Consider the following 13805-nt stretch of genomic DNA (forward strand, 5'->3'; position numbering starts at 1 on the left):
GTGTCTTATTTGTGGAATAGGAAATAAGCAAACAAGTCACTAGGTCAGAGTACATATTGGAGTAATATGTAAAAAGAGTGGAAAGATTGAAGGGAACTATCTTATGAGTGGCTTTGAAATTCAAATAGTGCCAATAGGAGGTACTGGATTTTATTGATTGGGAAGGTGACATGATCACTTTAGAAAAATCACTTTAGTGGCTAAATAGAATATAATTTGAGTCAGGAAAGTCTTGAGGCAGGCAGGCCCATGAGCAGGATATTACAATAATCCAGGCATTAATTGATAAGGACTTGCACCAGAATGGTAGAAGAATCAAAAGAGCGAAAGGGAGTATTGGTGACAAATCTGAAAACAAATGCCAGTTTATGCAGCTGTTCTTAATTTTGAAAATACTAACTGCTCACACAGTTAATTCTAAAAAAGTAAAGCTATATATATTCTAACAGTGGTAATAAGCAAAAATCTTTTAGTTGAAAGAAACTAGACTTGTGTTGAGTGTCTAATAGGAGACCCACTTTAGTGTGGGCAAATCTCAATACATATACTAATAGGCTACATAGTGAGTTGTAACCCTGACATTGAGGGGGTGATAGCAACATGGGACAAGTCTGATTCACAGCAGGGCTTCATAACTGGAATATGGATCTTTCAGGTACTTGTCTGAGCTCAGGGACCATCTGGGGCTAGTGTTAATCAATTCTGGGATTTTGTTGTAATTGAATTCATCCAGAGGGTTATTGCTAAGTATTCTTTATAATGTTCCGGCAAGTTTTCTGGAGATCCTCTGGAAGGGCTTTGGTCTCAGCAGGATAGAGTCCAATGTTTTTATTGTCTCTTACAGTCTTATCTGTCATAGTCTGACCCAGTCTCCTCCAGCAGTCTGCCGGTTTGAACCAGTCTCCATCTGAGTCTGACTTTGTCCCCAGTTTAAATATGCTATTATAATTACACTATTACAATATACTGAATATGTGTGAACTAGAGAACCATTATATCACCATGCTAAGTACTAAGTATATGTGAACTAGAGAACCATTGTCTCATCAATTCCACTGAGTTAACACCTTGTTTCAAATATACTTCTCCACAGTTCTGGCTTTCTACAATTCTTGTTATGCCAGGCTCAGGTCATAGCTTGCTCCCTAAGTCTTAACTTTGGAAAACAGGTAACTTCTGGAAAAAAGAAAAATCCTAATAGTTTAAAAAAAAAAAAGAATCTAAAGAGACGGGTGGTCTTGATTGGGGATCCTGATATCGAAGAGATGTTTCACAGGTGAAATCAACAGGCCTCAGCAACACCTTGGATAAGAGATAGAGAAAGGTCCACAGTAACTCTTAGTTTGTAAGTTGGAGAGGCATGGAAGTTAATGTTGCTCTCTACAATAAGAAAGCTAGGAGAGAGATAAGGTTTAGCAGGGTGGATAAGCAGATCAGTTTTGGACATATTATTGAATTTAAGATGATCACCTGGCAGGATAAGATGCCAGACACTGAAATCTTTTCTCAAACTAAACTTCCAAGCATTCATACTCTACTTCAGGGAACACAACTCCATTGGGCTGGCCAATGTTCAAATGCCAAATATATAATTGCCAAAAAGATATTTTATGGAGAACTCACACAGGGTGAATGCTCACAAGGTGGTCAAAAAAAGTGATATATAGATACTCTCAAAATGTCTCTTAAGAATTTTAGAAATTGTGTGACATGGGAAACACTGACACACAACTTGGCAAATGATTTAACATGGGATAGGGTCTCTCAAGTTACTGCCAGTAAGATTCTTGCCAAAGTCCTCCTTAATACACTGAACTATACCTGAAAGAAAGTAAACTACCAGAGAACCAGTATGGCTTCAGAAAGGGCCAAATAACAGTCAATATGGTGTTTACTATTCAACAACTTCAGGAGAAATGCCAGAAGCAGAAGAGAGGTTTGTATACAACATTTGTAGATCTGACCAAAGTCTTTGGTACTATTAAATCTCCAGAACTTATGGAAAATGTCAAAATTTGATTGCTCAGACAAGTTCATCAATATAGTGCTAAATTAAAGATAAGAACTAGCAAGATAGCCCTATGTGATACCAGATTCTAGACTCCAACAATTATAGTTTAAATGGGATATAAAGATGTAAATCCAATAAAATTTATGAGATTTAATAGGATTGCAGTATAGATTGGATATAAGAGCTTTCAGGATTAGAATGGCAGTCACTGACAGAAGAGGGAAGAAGGGACATTGTTAAGTTTATAGGATCGTGATCTAGAGCTGGAAGGGATCTCCTCAGAGAGCTATTCTAATTTCTTTTTTTCACAGAGGAAACAGGCCCAAAAAGTATAAGTAACTTTGACTAAGATCACATAGCTAGTGTCAGAGGTGAGATTAGAACCCAGATGCTCTGACTAGAGGTAGAAACTAAGGCCCAGGGTTAAGGAATTTGCTCAGGGTCATCCCAAATACAATTCTTTCCGCTGCAGTTATGGTTGAGTCTTCTAAGCAGGAACATCTTCATTTTCTGATGACAGCTGGAAGTGAGAATAACTAGAGTTCTGATTACAGGTCAAGGAGATGGAGATTTTAGAATTTTTGACATTAGAGGCATTGAAACCCCGAGAATGGTAGAAATCACAGGACACAGAAAATCACAGTAAAGAAAGGCTCCCGGCTCTGTGCGAGTTGAGGGGGAAATGCTGACTAAAAATAAGCCATTGGCATAGCTCCAGGTTATCATCAAAGAAGAGGGAATCTATTATCATTTAAAGACCTTTCTACCTTGTTCTGGACTGGAAAGTCATGATTTTCCAGTCAAAGGATTTGCTGCTGCCCGAGAGAATGGGGCCAGGCACTTAGCTGACTACCTAGATCTCAGTTTCCTCATTTATAAAATTAATAAAACCTCCAAATTTCAAGACAACCGACCCCATCCTGCCCCCCGCGTGTTTGCCACGGCGGGGACTGGGGGTCCGCGGCAGAGGTGACCGCACACTTCCGTGCACTGAGTAAAATCAGAACTTCCTGTTAGGGTTTTTCCGACTAATAATTACAATTTCCCGGATTCAATCTGCAACCCACCTGGGTTTTTTCCGCGGAGCGCTCTAACCACGCCCCGGGAAGGTAGCGCAAGAGCCGGCGGATGGGAGGGGGCGGGGGCGGGAGCGGGGGCGGGTCCCTCCCTTGCCTTTCCCCCAGATGCGCCTGCGCGGCGGTTGCCTTAGCGACGCCGCCCAACAATCTGTAGGCCTAGGCTGGCTAGGCTTGACTGAACGTAAAGGCTGCCACCATGAGCCGAGCGGTGACCATCGAGCAAGCCCCTCCTCAGCGTCCCCGGTTCCGGCTGAGGACAGGGCTAGGGAGCTCTGTCGCCAGCGGGCGACTGTATGATTACCTGTACGGTAAGGATGGGACCCACGCGCTTCCGGCCTCCCACCAACTCCCAAAGTGGGCGGGAACTCTGTCTTCCGGTTGTGAGAGAGGAGGCATGTGCTGGTTAGAGCCAAATTTCAGCGCCGTGTCTGCGCAGGCACGGGGTGTTTCGGGGATTCGGGATCGCGCGCCTTTGGGATGCGCGGTTGGGATGCTCCCTCCTCGCCTTGCACCCCATCCGCTCCTCACTGCGCAGGCGCGGTCTTGATTGCACACTTCCGAGTGCGAGAACCCCAGGGACCCTCCTGGAGTCGAGGCACCTTCTGTTCAATGAAACCGACCTTTATTAAGCGCTTACTGTGTGTGTGGCACCCAGTGCCAGGGCGTGGGGGTGCAAAGACAAAAACAACACAGACCCCGCCCTCAGGCAACTAAAGTTCCTCGGGGGTGGCAGGGGCTTCAAGCATTTATTTAGCTTTTCGGTGTGCTAGGTGCTCCAGGAGACTTTGGGGGTACAAAGAACGGGAGATTAGCAAAATCAAGGAGACTAGGAGGATCCCAGCTTTTCGGGAACCTATATCTAATGGGGGAGACGCTATGCAAACAAGATAATTAGAAGAAAGAGGCTTTCGTTAAGGGGGAATCTGCAAAGACTGCTTGCAGAAAGCGGGATTTTGACTGAGAACTATGTTCAAAAATGTACACACACACACACACACATACCCACTCCAGTGATGACCCAATGAAAAAGTGTATTCACTGCTATGAAGATCAGGAAGTGGTTTTAGATAGATACTAGTTATCATTTTAAGAAATGATTCCTGTGTTTTCTAGTGTTTTTAATAGGCATGGATATTGTATTTTGTTGATATAATCATATAATTTTGTCAGGTTTTGTTATTGATATGGTTAATTATGCTTATAGTTTTCCTAATTTTGAACTACATTTGTATTCTTAGTATAAATCCAACGTGGTCATAGTTATGTTACTTATTTGATATATTGCTATATCTTTGCTAGTATTTTGTTTAAATTTTTTTCATCATTATTCATTAGGGAAATTGGTCTATGGTTTCCTTTTTCTATTTTAACTCTCCTTTCTTTAGGTAGCAAAACTCTTTTATTTGTGTTCTAGAAGAAATTTGGTAGAGTCGACTCCTTCTTCACCTATTTTTCCAAAGACTTTATGTAATATTGGAATTAATTGTTGTTTTTTAAGTGTTTGGTAGAATTTTCTTATAAATTCATCTAGTTCTTTTTTTTCTTTAAGGAAGTTCATTTATGGCTTATTAAATTACTTTTTTTTAAAAAATAGGATTATTTAAGTATTCTGTTTCCTGTTCTGTTAATGCAGGTTCTTTATATTCATGTGAATATTCATCCATTTTATTTAGATTTGTAGATTTTATTGGCATGTAGTTGGGCAAAAGTGCTCCTAGAAATTGCTTTAATTTCATTTTCATTGGTTTATACATCCACTCTTTTAATTTTCGATATTGGTTATTTGGTAGTTTTCAAAAAATCAACTTAGCCAATGGTTATTTACTTTATTGTTTCCCCCATAAAACCAGTACTTTGTCTGTTTCTTTGTTCAATGTTTTTCTTAAACTTTCAATTTTATTTTTTTCTTCAATATTCAAGACTTTTAATTTGATATTTAATCGAGGATTCTTAATTTGGCACCAAATTGAAATCCTGAAATGTTCTATTTATCTCTTTTAATGAAGTAAATGTTTAGAAATATTAAATTTTCATACAGACTGCTTTGGATGCACTCCACAAATTTTGTTCTGTTGTCTCATGTTTTCATTATTTTAAAAGAAATTATTCTTTCTATGATTTTTATTTTTTGCTGAGGCAATTGGGATTAAGTGACTTGTCCAGGGTCACATAGCTAATATCTGAGGCTGGATATGAACTAGGGTCCTCCTGACTTCAGGACCAGCACTCTATTTACTCTACCAACTAGCTGCCCCTTCTATGAGTTATTTTTCAACCCATTCATTCTTTTGGGTATAATTAGTTTCTCATGATTAAAAAAAAAATCTATTCTTTCAGTGCCCTTTTAAAAATGTAATTTTAATTACATTATGGTCTGAAAAGGATGCATTTAGTATTTCTGCTTTTCTGCATTTTTGTGAGGTTTTTAGGTCCTAATATGTGGTCAGTTTTTGCAAAGGTGCCATGTACAGTTGAGAAGAGGCATACTCCTTTCTATTCTCACTCACTATTCTCCAGAGATCTATTATAACTAACTTTTCCAAAATTTTATTTATATTCCTTATTTATTCTTTTCAAAATTATTTTTTGATTAGATCTCTGAGGGGTAACTTGTAACCCATTTAACTTTTTCTTCAAAAATTTGAATATAATGTCATTTGGTACATATGTTTGTATTAATATTACTTCAGTGTCTATAGTGCCTTTTTAAAAAAAATATCATTTCTCTGAATGTCTTTTAATTATATATATTTTTGCTTTTGCTTTATCAAAAATCATGATTAGTTTGCCAACTATTTACTCTAATGATTCATTTAACTTTTTCTTCAAGAATTTGAATATTATGCCTTATGATGCATATATGTTTGTACTGATATTACATCATTATCTACAGTATCTTTTGTTAGAGAAAATGTAATTTCTCTGAATACCTTTTAATTAGATCTATTTATACTTTTGTTTTATCTAAAATCATGATTACCACACTTCACCTTTTTTTTACTTCAGTTGAAGCATAATAGATTCTGTTCTAGCTTTTTATTTTAACTCTGTGTTTTTGTTTCAAGTTTGTTTCTTGTAAACAACATACTGTTGGATTCTAGTTTCCAATCCATTATGCTATCTTTCATTTTATGGGTGATTTTATCCCATTTACATTCACAGTTATGATTAATTTCCTCTATCCTGTTCTTTTATTTATCCTTCTCTTTTTTCTTTTAACCTCACCCTTCCTCAAAAATATGTTTAGCTTTTGATCACTGCTTCCCTTGATCTTCCCTCCCTTTTGCTATCTCTTCTACCCCTTCTCTTAGCCTTTTAGTCTTCTACTCCCATAGTGGATAAGATGAATTTCTAAACCCAACTCTGGGTGTGTGTGTGTGTGTGTGTGTGTGTGTGTATTATTCCATCTTTGAATCAGCTCAGATGTCATTTCCTGTCCTTCCCTCACATTTTCCCCTGTGTACCTCTTTTATTAGATATTTTTTTCCAGTCTTTCCCATTCCTTCTTCTCCCAGTGCATTCCTCTTTCTTACCCTTCCATTCTTTTATTGTGTGTGAGATTATCCCAATATATAGACTAACATTCTATCTGGGTAGACTCCCTTTAATTTCCCTAATATTGACAAAAATTCTTAGGCATTACATGAATCATCTTTCCCTACAGAAATGTAAATAATTAACTGTCCTTTATGATTTCTCATTTGTGTTTCTTTTTTTTTTATGCTCTTTTTTAGTCTTGTGTTTGAATATCAGATTTTTTATTCAGCTCTAGTCTTTTCATTAGACTTGAAAGTCTTCTATTTCATTAAATGTATATTCCCCCCTCCATAGAATTATATTTAGTTTTAGGAGATAGGATATTATTGGTTATAATCCTGATTTCTTTGCCTTCTAGAATATATCTAAGTCCTCTGCTCCTTTATAATAGTGGTAGCTGCTGAATCTTATTATGGTATTGATTGTTGCTGCATATTTAATTTCTTTCTTTTTTGGCTACTTGTAGTATTTTTCCCTTGAACTGGGAGCCCTAAAATCTGGCTATAATATTCTTTCTTTCTTTCTTTCTTTCTTTCTTTCTTTCTTTCTTTCTTTCTTTCTTTCTTTCTTTCTTTCCTTCCTTCTTCCTTCCTTCCTTCCTTCCTTCCTTCCTTCCTTCCTTCCTTCCTTCCTTCTTTCCTTCCTTCCTTCCTTCCTTCCTTCCTTCCTTCCTTCCTTCCTTTCTTTCTTTCTTTCTTTCTTTCTTTCTTCCTTCCTTCCTTCCTTCCTTCCTTCCTTCCTTCCTTCCTTCCTTTCTTTCTTTCTTTCTTTCGTTCTCTCTTTTGTTCTTTCTTTCTTTCTTTCTTTCTTTTCTTTCTTCCTTCTTTCCTTCCTTCCTTCCTTCCTTCTCTCCTTCCTTCCTTCCTTCCTTTTTTCTTCCTTTCCTTTTTACCTTTTTCTCTTTTCTTCTTTTTAAAAAAATAGTATTTTATTTTTTCTAATTGCCTGCAAATATAATTTTCAGCATTATTTTCTATAAAATGTCTTCCCTCTTTCCCTCCCCTTAATCCTCCCTCCCCAAGAAAACGTCCAATCTGATATGTTATACATGTGCAATCATGTAAATATATTTTTCCACATTAGCTATGTTGTGAAAGAAGAAACAGAACAAAAGGAAAATTCACCAGGGAACCCCAAAAGTGAATATGGTATGCTTTGTTCTCAATTCAGATTCCATCATTCTTTCTCTGGATGTGGATAGCATTTTTCTATCATGAGTTTGGAATTGTCTCAGATTGTTGTATTGCTGAGAAGAGCTAAGTCAATCATAGTTGATACTGTTACTGAGTACTATGTTCTTCTGGTTCTGCTCATTTCACTTGTGTAATTCTTTCCACATTTTTCTGAAATCCACCTCCTTATTTTTTATAGCATAATAATATTCCATTACGTTCATATATTAAAACTTCTTCAGCCATTCCCTAATTGATGGGTATCCTTTCAATTTCCAATTCTTTGCCACCATACAAAGCTGCTATAAATATTTTTGTACATGTCAGTCCTTTTCCATTTTCTGTGATATCTCTGGGATATAGACCTAGTATTGGTATTGCTGGGTCAAAGGGTATCTAGGCAGTTTTTCTTGATAATTTCTTGAAATATAATGTTTAGGCTCTTTTTTTAAATCATGGTCTTTAGAAAGCTGAATAATTCTTAAATTATCTTTTCTCAATCTGTTTTATAGATCAGTTGTTTTTTCTGAGATATGTCACATATTCTCCTAATATTTCATTCTTTTTACTTTGTTTATTGTTTCTTGATATCTCAAATCATCATTAGCTTCCACTTACTCATTATGCTTTTTAAGGAATTATTTTCTTTAGTGAAGTCTGGTACCTCTTTTGCCATTTGCCCTATTCTGCTTTTATAAGGCCTTATTTTCTTCAGTTTTGGTTATGCTTCTTACCAAGCTTTTACCATAATTTTCTTCCATTATTCTCTTTTCTTTTTCGTTTAGAAGGCTTTCAAAATTTGGTTAATTTGCTTAGGGTCATAAGTTAAGTGTGGGGTCAGATTTGAACTTAGGACTTCTCCTGACTAAAGGGCCAATGCCCTATCCATTGTGGCACTTTGCTGCTTATTAATTTTTTCCTCTATCATTTCTCTCTCTCTCTCTCTCTCTCTCTCTCTCTCTCTCTCTCTCTCTCTCTCTCTTTTTAAGCTTTTTCAGGAATTTTTGTTGGGTTTATGCCCAATTTGCAAATTTTTTTCTTTGAGACTTTGCTTGTAGGGTTTTTTTCCCCACATTTTTATCTTCTGAGATTGTGTCTTGATCTTTTTATCATCTTTATTCAAGTACTTTTTATTGTTTCTCATTTTCCCAACTTATTTCTTGACTTCAAACTTTGTTAAAGTTGGGCATTATTCACTTGATAGTGGGGGAATTGTTCCAAGTTTCAGTCTTTTTTGAGCTGGTGCTATTTTTACAGCTACATCTGGGAATCTCTAAATTTTTGTTACCTCTAAGCAGGTGTTATCTGAGGAGTATGGTCACTAATTTCCTAGTCTGCCCTCTGATCTTTATCCAGGAAGGGACCACATTTGTGAGACTATAAGTGCTCCTCTCTGAACTAGAATGTGACCTGGAACTGTATTAGGCCAGTAGATTGGCAAAACAGTGCCCTGTTTTGTGCCCAGTGCCAGTATAGGGGTCCCCTGTAATCTCTTTCTCACCAGATTCTTAGTCCCCTTATTTATTGTCTTTGGGCTGCTGGAAGTGCATAGGCAGGCTTAAAGATTTACAAAGTCTTTTCCCTCAATACAGCCTTGTAAATTAGAGTATATAACATTGCCATTTTGCCAATTAGGCAACTGACATTAAGGAGTATTAAGTGACTTGTTGCAGATATATAATTTATAATTGGCAAAGTTGAATGTCCATTTCCAGGTTTTCTAACTCTTAATAGCACTAATTTCACTATACTGCCTCCTTGAAGTCTGAAAAAGAGCCAGAAGCTTAGAGATAACATTCTTCTTAATTGTAGAAAGGGCAGAGTTGCTAATATCATCAATGCTTTCTCCTCCTTCTTATCTGTCTTTTGTCTGTGTTCTAACTTGACCAAAGTTAAAAGAGAGAAAAAAAAATTTTTCTGAAGATAAAAAGTTTTTGGTTGATTAGGTCTAATTTTTAAAAATAGATTGAATAACAAACACAGATAACATGATATAAAAACATGTAAAAATCAGATTGTTTCTGGCCAAGTTTAAGAGGCACACAGTTATATTATTCCTGTCTTCTCCAACCCCTTTTAAAATGTGAATTGCCCATTATCTTTCTTGGGGTGGAACCAGGAGCCCCCTTTGAAGAAGAAAATTCCTCAAGAATTCAGTTTCCCATATTTTTACAGTCAAAGGTTCTGATAAAGGCCTCATTTCCAAAATATATAGAGAATTAACTCTAATTTATAAAAAATCAAGCCATTCTCCAATTGAAAAATGGTCAAAGGATATGAACAGACAATTCTCAGATGAAGAAATTGAAACTATTTCTAGTCATATGAAAAGATGCTCCAAGTCATTATTAATCAGAGAAATGCAAATTAAGACAACTCTAAGATACCACTACACACCTGTCAGATTGGCTAAGATGACAGGAAAAATAATGATGATTGTTGGAGGGATGCGGGAAAACTGGGACATTGATGCATTGTTGGTGGAGTTGTGAGAGAATCCAACCATTTTGGAGAGTAGTTTGGAACTATGCTCAAAAAGTTATCAAACTGTGCATACCCTTTGATCCAGCAGTGTTACTACTGGGATTATATCCCAAAGAGATTATAAAGAAGGGAAAGGGACCTGTATGTGCACGAATGTTTGTGGCTAAAAACTGGAAACTGAATGGATGTCCATCAGTTGGAGAATGGCTGAATAAATTGTGGTATATGAAAATTATGGAATATTACTGTTCTGTAAGAAATGACCAACAGGATAATTTCAGAAAGGCCTGGAGAGACTTACATGAACTGATGCTGAGTGAAATGAGCAGGACCAGGAGATCATTATATACTTCATCAACAATACTATATGATGACCAGTTCTGATGGACCAGGCCATCCTCAGCAACGAGATCAACCAAATCATTTCTAATGGAGCAGTAATGAACTGAACTAGCTATGCCCAGAAAAAGAACTCTGGGAGATGACTAAAAACCATTACATTGAATTCCCAATCCCTATATTTATGCACACCTGCATTTTTGATTTCCTTCACAAGCTAATTGTACAATATTTCAGAGTCTGATTCTTTTTGTACAACAAAATAACGTTTTGGTCAGGTATACTTATTGTGTATCTAATTTATATTTTAATATATTTAACATCTACTGGTCATCCTGCCATCTAGGGAGGGGTAAGAGGTGAAAAATTGGAACAAGAGGTTTGGCAATTGTTAATGCTGTAAAGTTACCCATGTATATATCTTGTAAATAAAAGGCTATTAAATTAAAAAAAAAGAAATATATATATATATATATATATATATATATATATATATATATATATATATAAAAGAATTCAGTTTCCCTAACAACTTGAATGGGGAGCCTTCTTCAAGGAGAATAATTTTCTTGAAATTCAGTATTGATGTCCCAGGGTTGATTTCTTAGGGGGATTTCCTAAGTTTTATATTACTAATTATTACCAAGTACTCACACTTTTCAAATAGTACATCAAGACAGATAAATAGTTATAACTTTTCCAACAACATGGGGTCTTTCATTGGGTTGAGACTGAGAGGGGTTAGTCAAGTATTTGGTGCTATCTCCTTTGAAAAAATTCTTCAGGGTAAAATTTCCCTGAAACACTCAAGGATTTCTCTAGGAAAATGCTTCAAGGACCAGCTTTCCTTCCCTATTGCCTTTGTGGTTGACATTTGTTATAATTAAAATTAAGATAAACTGAGGAACAAAGTTTTGAGCTTCTTTCAATTTATTGGTAAGACTGGCAATTACCAATAAAAGGAGTCTCTTAGCTCCTTAGCAAACAAATTCACATCCCTCCTTCACTTAAGTTGCATGTCATTGCATAACCTCCCTGATTGTCATGGTCCTCTTCCAGAACAAAGGACAAATAATAACAACAATAAGCTAAAAGAACTTGAGATGAGGTGAGCTAGCCTTTTTGTAGTTTGTTTTTTGTTTTTCTGGGAAGCAGAGAAACTTCATAGATAGAATTTCTCTGTCAGGAAACAAGCTATGATTGCTTACAAAGCCTAAAGAAAATGTGATTTGGTAGCATTTTAGATGTGGGGACATCATGATTGGCTAGAAATCAGGAACCCCTTTTTGTTCTTAAGGAATACGAATTGATTTGTGGATCCCATCTTGCAACCTACAGGGTTTGTTAGTAGAATAGAGATAACAGACTTTCTGATGTCTGCAATCTTGTAAGACTTGTTACTGAGATATCAAGTTTCCCTGTGCATGGGCAGTAAGATGTATAGAGAAAACATATTTCTTGGAATAAAGGTGATTCGTGAGAAACCTTAGCTCTGAGATGATGACTGAGCTTCTGAATCTATGAACTTAATGAATTTTTTTTGCTTTGAAAAATTTTTTAAATTAAAGCTTTTTTATTTACAAAACATATGCATGGGTAATTTTTCAACAATGACCCTTGCAAAACCCTGTGTTCCAAATTTTCCCCTCCTTCCCCTCACCCCCTCTCCTAGATGGCAGGTAATCCATATTAAATATGTTAAAATATATTGAACTTCTGAATTTAAAGACAAAGAAACATGATTTAAGTAGTATACAACATGTAGAATCAATTGCAAAAAAATGGAGACACAATCAATTTGATTTTCTCAATATTCTCTTCATTGATGCACATCAAAACAATTTCATGTCTTTCGATCTTGTACAATTAAGTTTACGTTCTTCCATGGATCTTTCACAGAGGGTCTACCTAACATTTTGGGTACCTTCCCCAGTTCACTTTTAATTACATGGATATCATTAAATGCATATGCTGTTCTTTCTTTGCTTTTGCTATGTTACTCATATATACATATGTGTGTATATAATATACATATATATTGGTGATGTTCACATGATGATACCACTTAGGTGGCATTGTGTATTTGTTAATAAGAGGTTAGGTTATAGTAATATAATAAGGATGCATCCTAACAGACCTATCAGATATCACTAATGTCATGGGATAAAGTGGCTTTTATTGCACTTGGGCTTTTGATGAACTCTCAAATGCTCCTGTGCTGGGATTCCTGCTCCCAGTTAGCCCAAACCCTGCTCAGTCTTCAGAGATTCAGTTAACTTCAGATCAATTGCTTTTTAAGGGCAGGTACTATTTGATTCAGTTATCTCTTTCTTGGAATTTCTTCACTAGACTATTCTTAAAGTGCTGCTAAAGGCTATAAAAGTATTTGATTGATTCATTCAACACTGACCTGTTTTTGTTGTTGTTTTTTAATCATTTCATGCAATATTTTAGAATAAATGATTTTTTAAGAATAATATTGACCAGTCAAGTCAGTGAACTCTGAAGAAGACTTGGCCTTTGTGTGTGTGTGTGTGTGTGTGTGTGTGTGTGAAGATGGAGACTACTTAAATGATATTACCCCCACTTAAATGGGAACTACACAAGCAGCAAAATGTTCAAAATACATGTTCAATATCAAAATGTGAGTTATTTTGCACATGGAGAACTCGCCCAAAACACCACTCAGTCCATAAGCATTTATCAAGTACCTACTTAATGTTCTAAGCTTTGATGGAAATCTTTCTAAAATTAGGTTTATATACTTTTGTCTCTGAAATAGCAAATGAGGAATGCAATATAATCTTACTTGACTGAGTTATAACAGAAATACACTCTGGTTGTTAAATATAAGCTTATTCCCCCCACACCTAATGGTCCTAATGTGGCTGTACTTTTTGGGTTCTCATATCTGTTTTTCATTGTTGTTTTTTCTTTCTTCTCTCGCAAAGCTGTCACTTTTCCTTACTGATTCAGTACCAGTTTCTAGTCAGATTTCACTTACCACACTTTTCCCTAATTTGATGTTTTTAATTAGCTAGTATAATCTGATAAACTAGATTTTTTTTGCAATGTGCATAAAATAAGAGTAGGTTCTCTGTGAAGACTTGATGAGTTTTCCTATGAATAAAATTAATGAGCTTTATTATTGCTTAGGTTTTATTACCTTTCAAGTGCTCAGAG

The 13805-nt window shown here is 36.1% G+C and overlaps 1 protein-coding gene across 5 annotated transcripts in view; it reads left to right on the forward strand.

Annotated features, from left to right (window-relative positions):
- Positions 1 to 3208: 3208 nt before the first annotated feature.
- MAATS1 (MYCBP associated and testis expressed 1) overlaps positions 3209 to 13805 on the forward strand; it is a 66566-nt gene continuing 55969 nt past the window's right edge. For 2 of the 5 annotated variants that reach the window (XR_004232989.1, XM_031959698.1), the window contains exon 1: positions 3209 to 3398. Coding sequence is in view for 3 of the 5 variants with exons in the window: in XM_031959698.1 (XP_031815558.1) it covers positions 3287 to 3398 (112 nt within the window). In the remaining 2 variants the exon portion in view is untranslated. The remainder of the gene's footprint in view (positions 3399 to 13805) is intronic. The other 3 variants (XM_031959697.1, XM_023499050.2, XM_031959699.1) reach the window with 2 other exon arrangements.

The sequence above is a fragment of the Sarcophilus harrisii genome, chromosome 3 (genome assembly GCF_902635505.1).
Source record: "Sarcophilus harrisii chromosome 3, mSarHar1.11, whole genome shotgun sequence".
Taxonomy (NCBI): domain Eukaryota; kingdom Metazoa; phylum Chordata; class Mammalia; order Dasyuromorphia; family Dasyuridae; genus Sarcophilus; species Sarcophilus harrisii.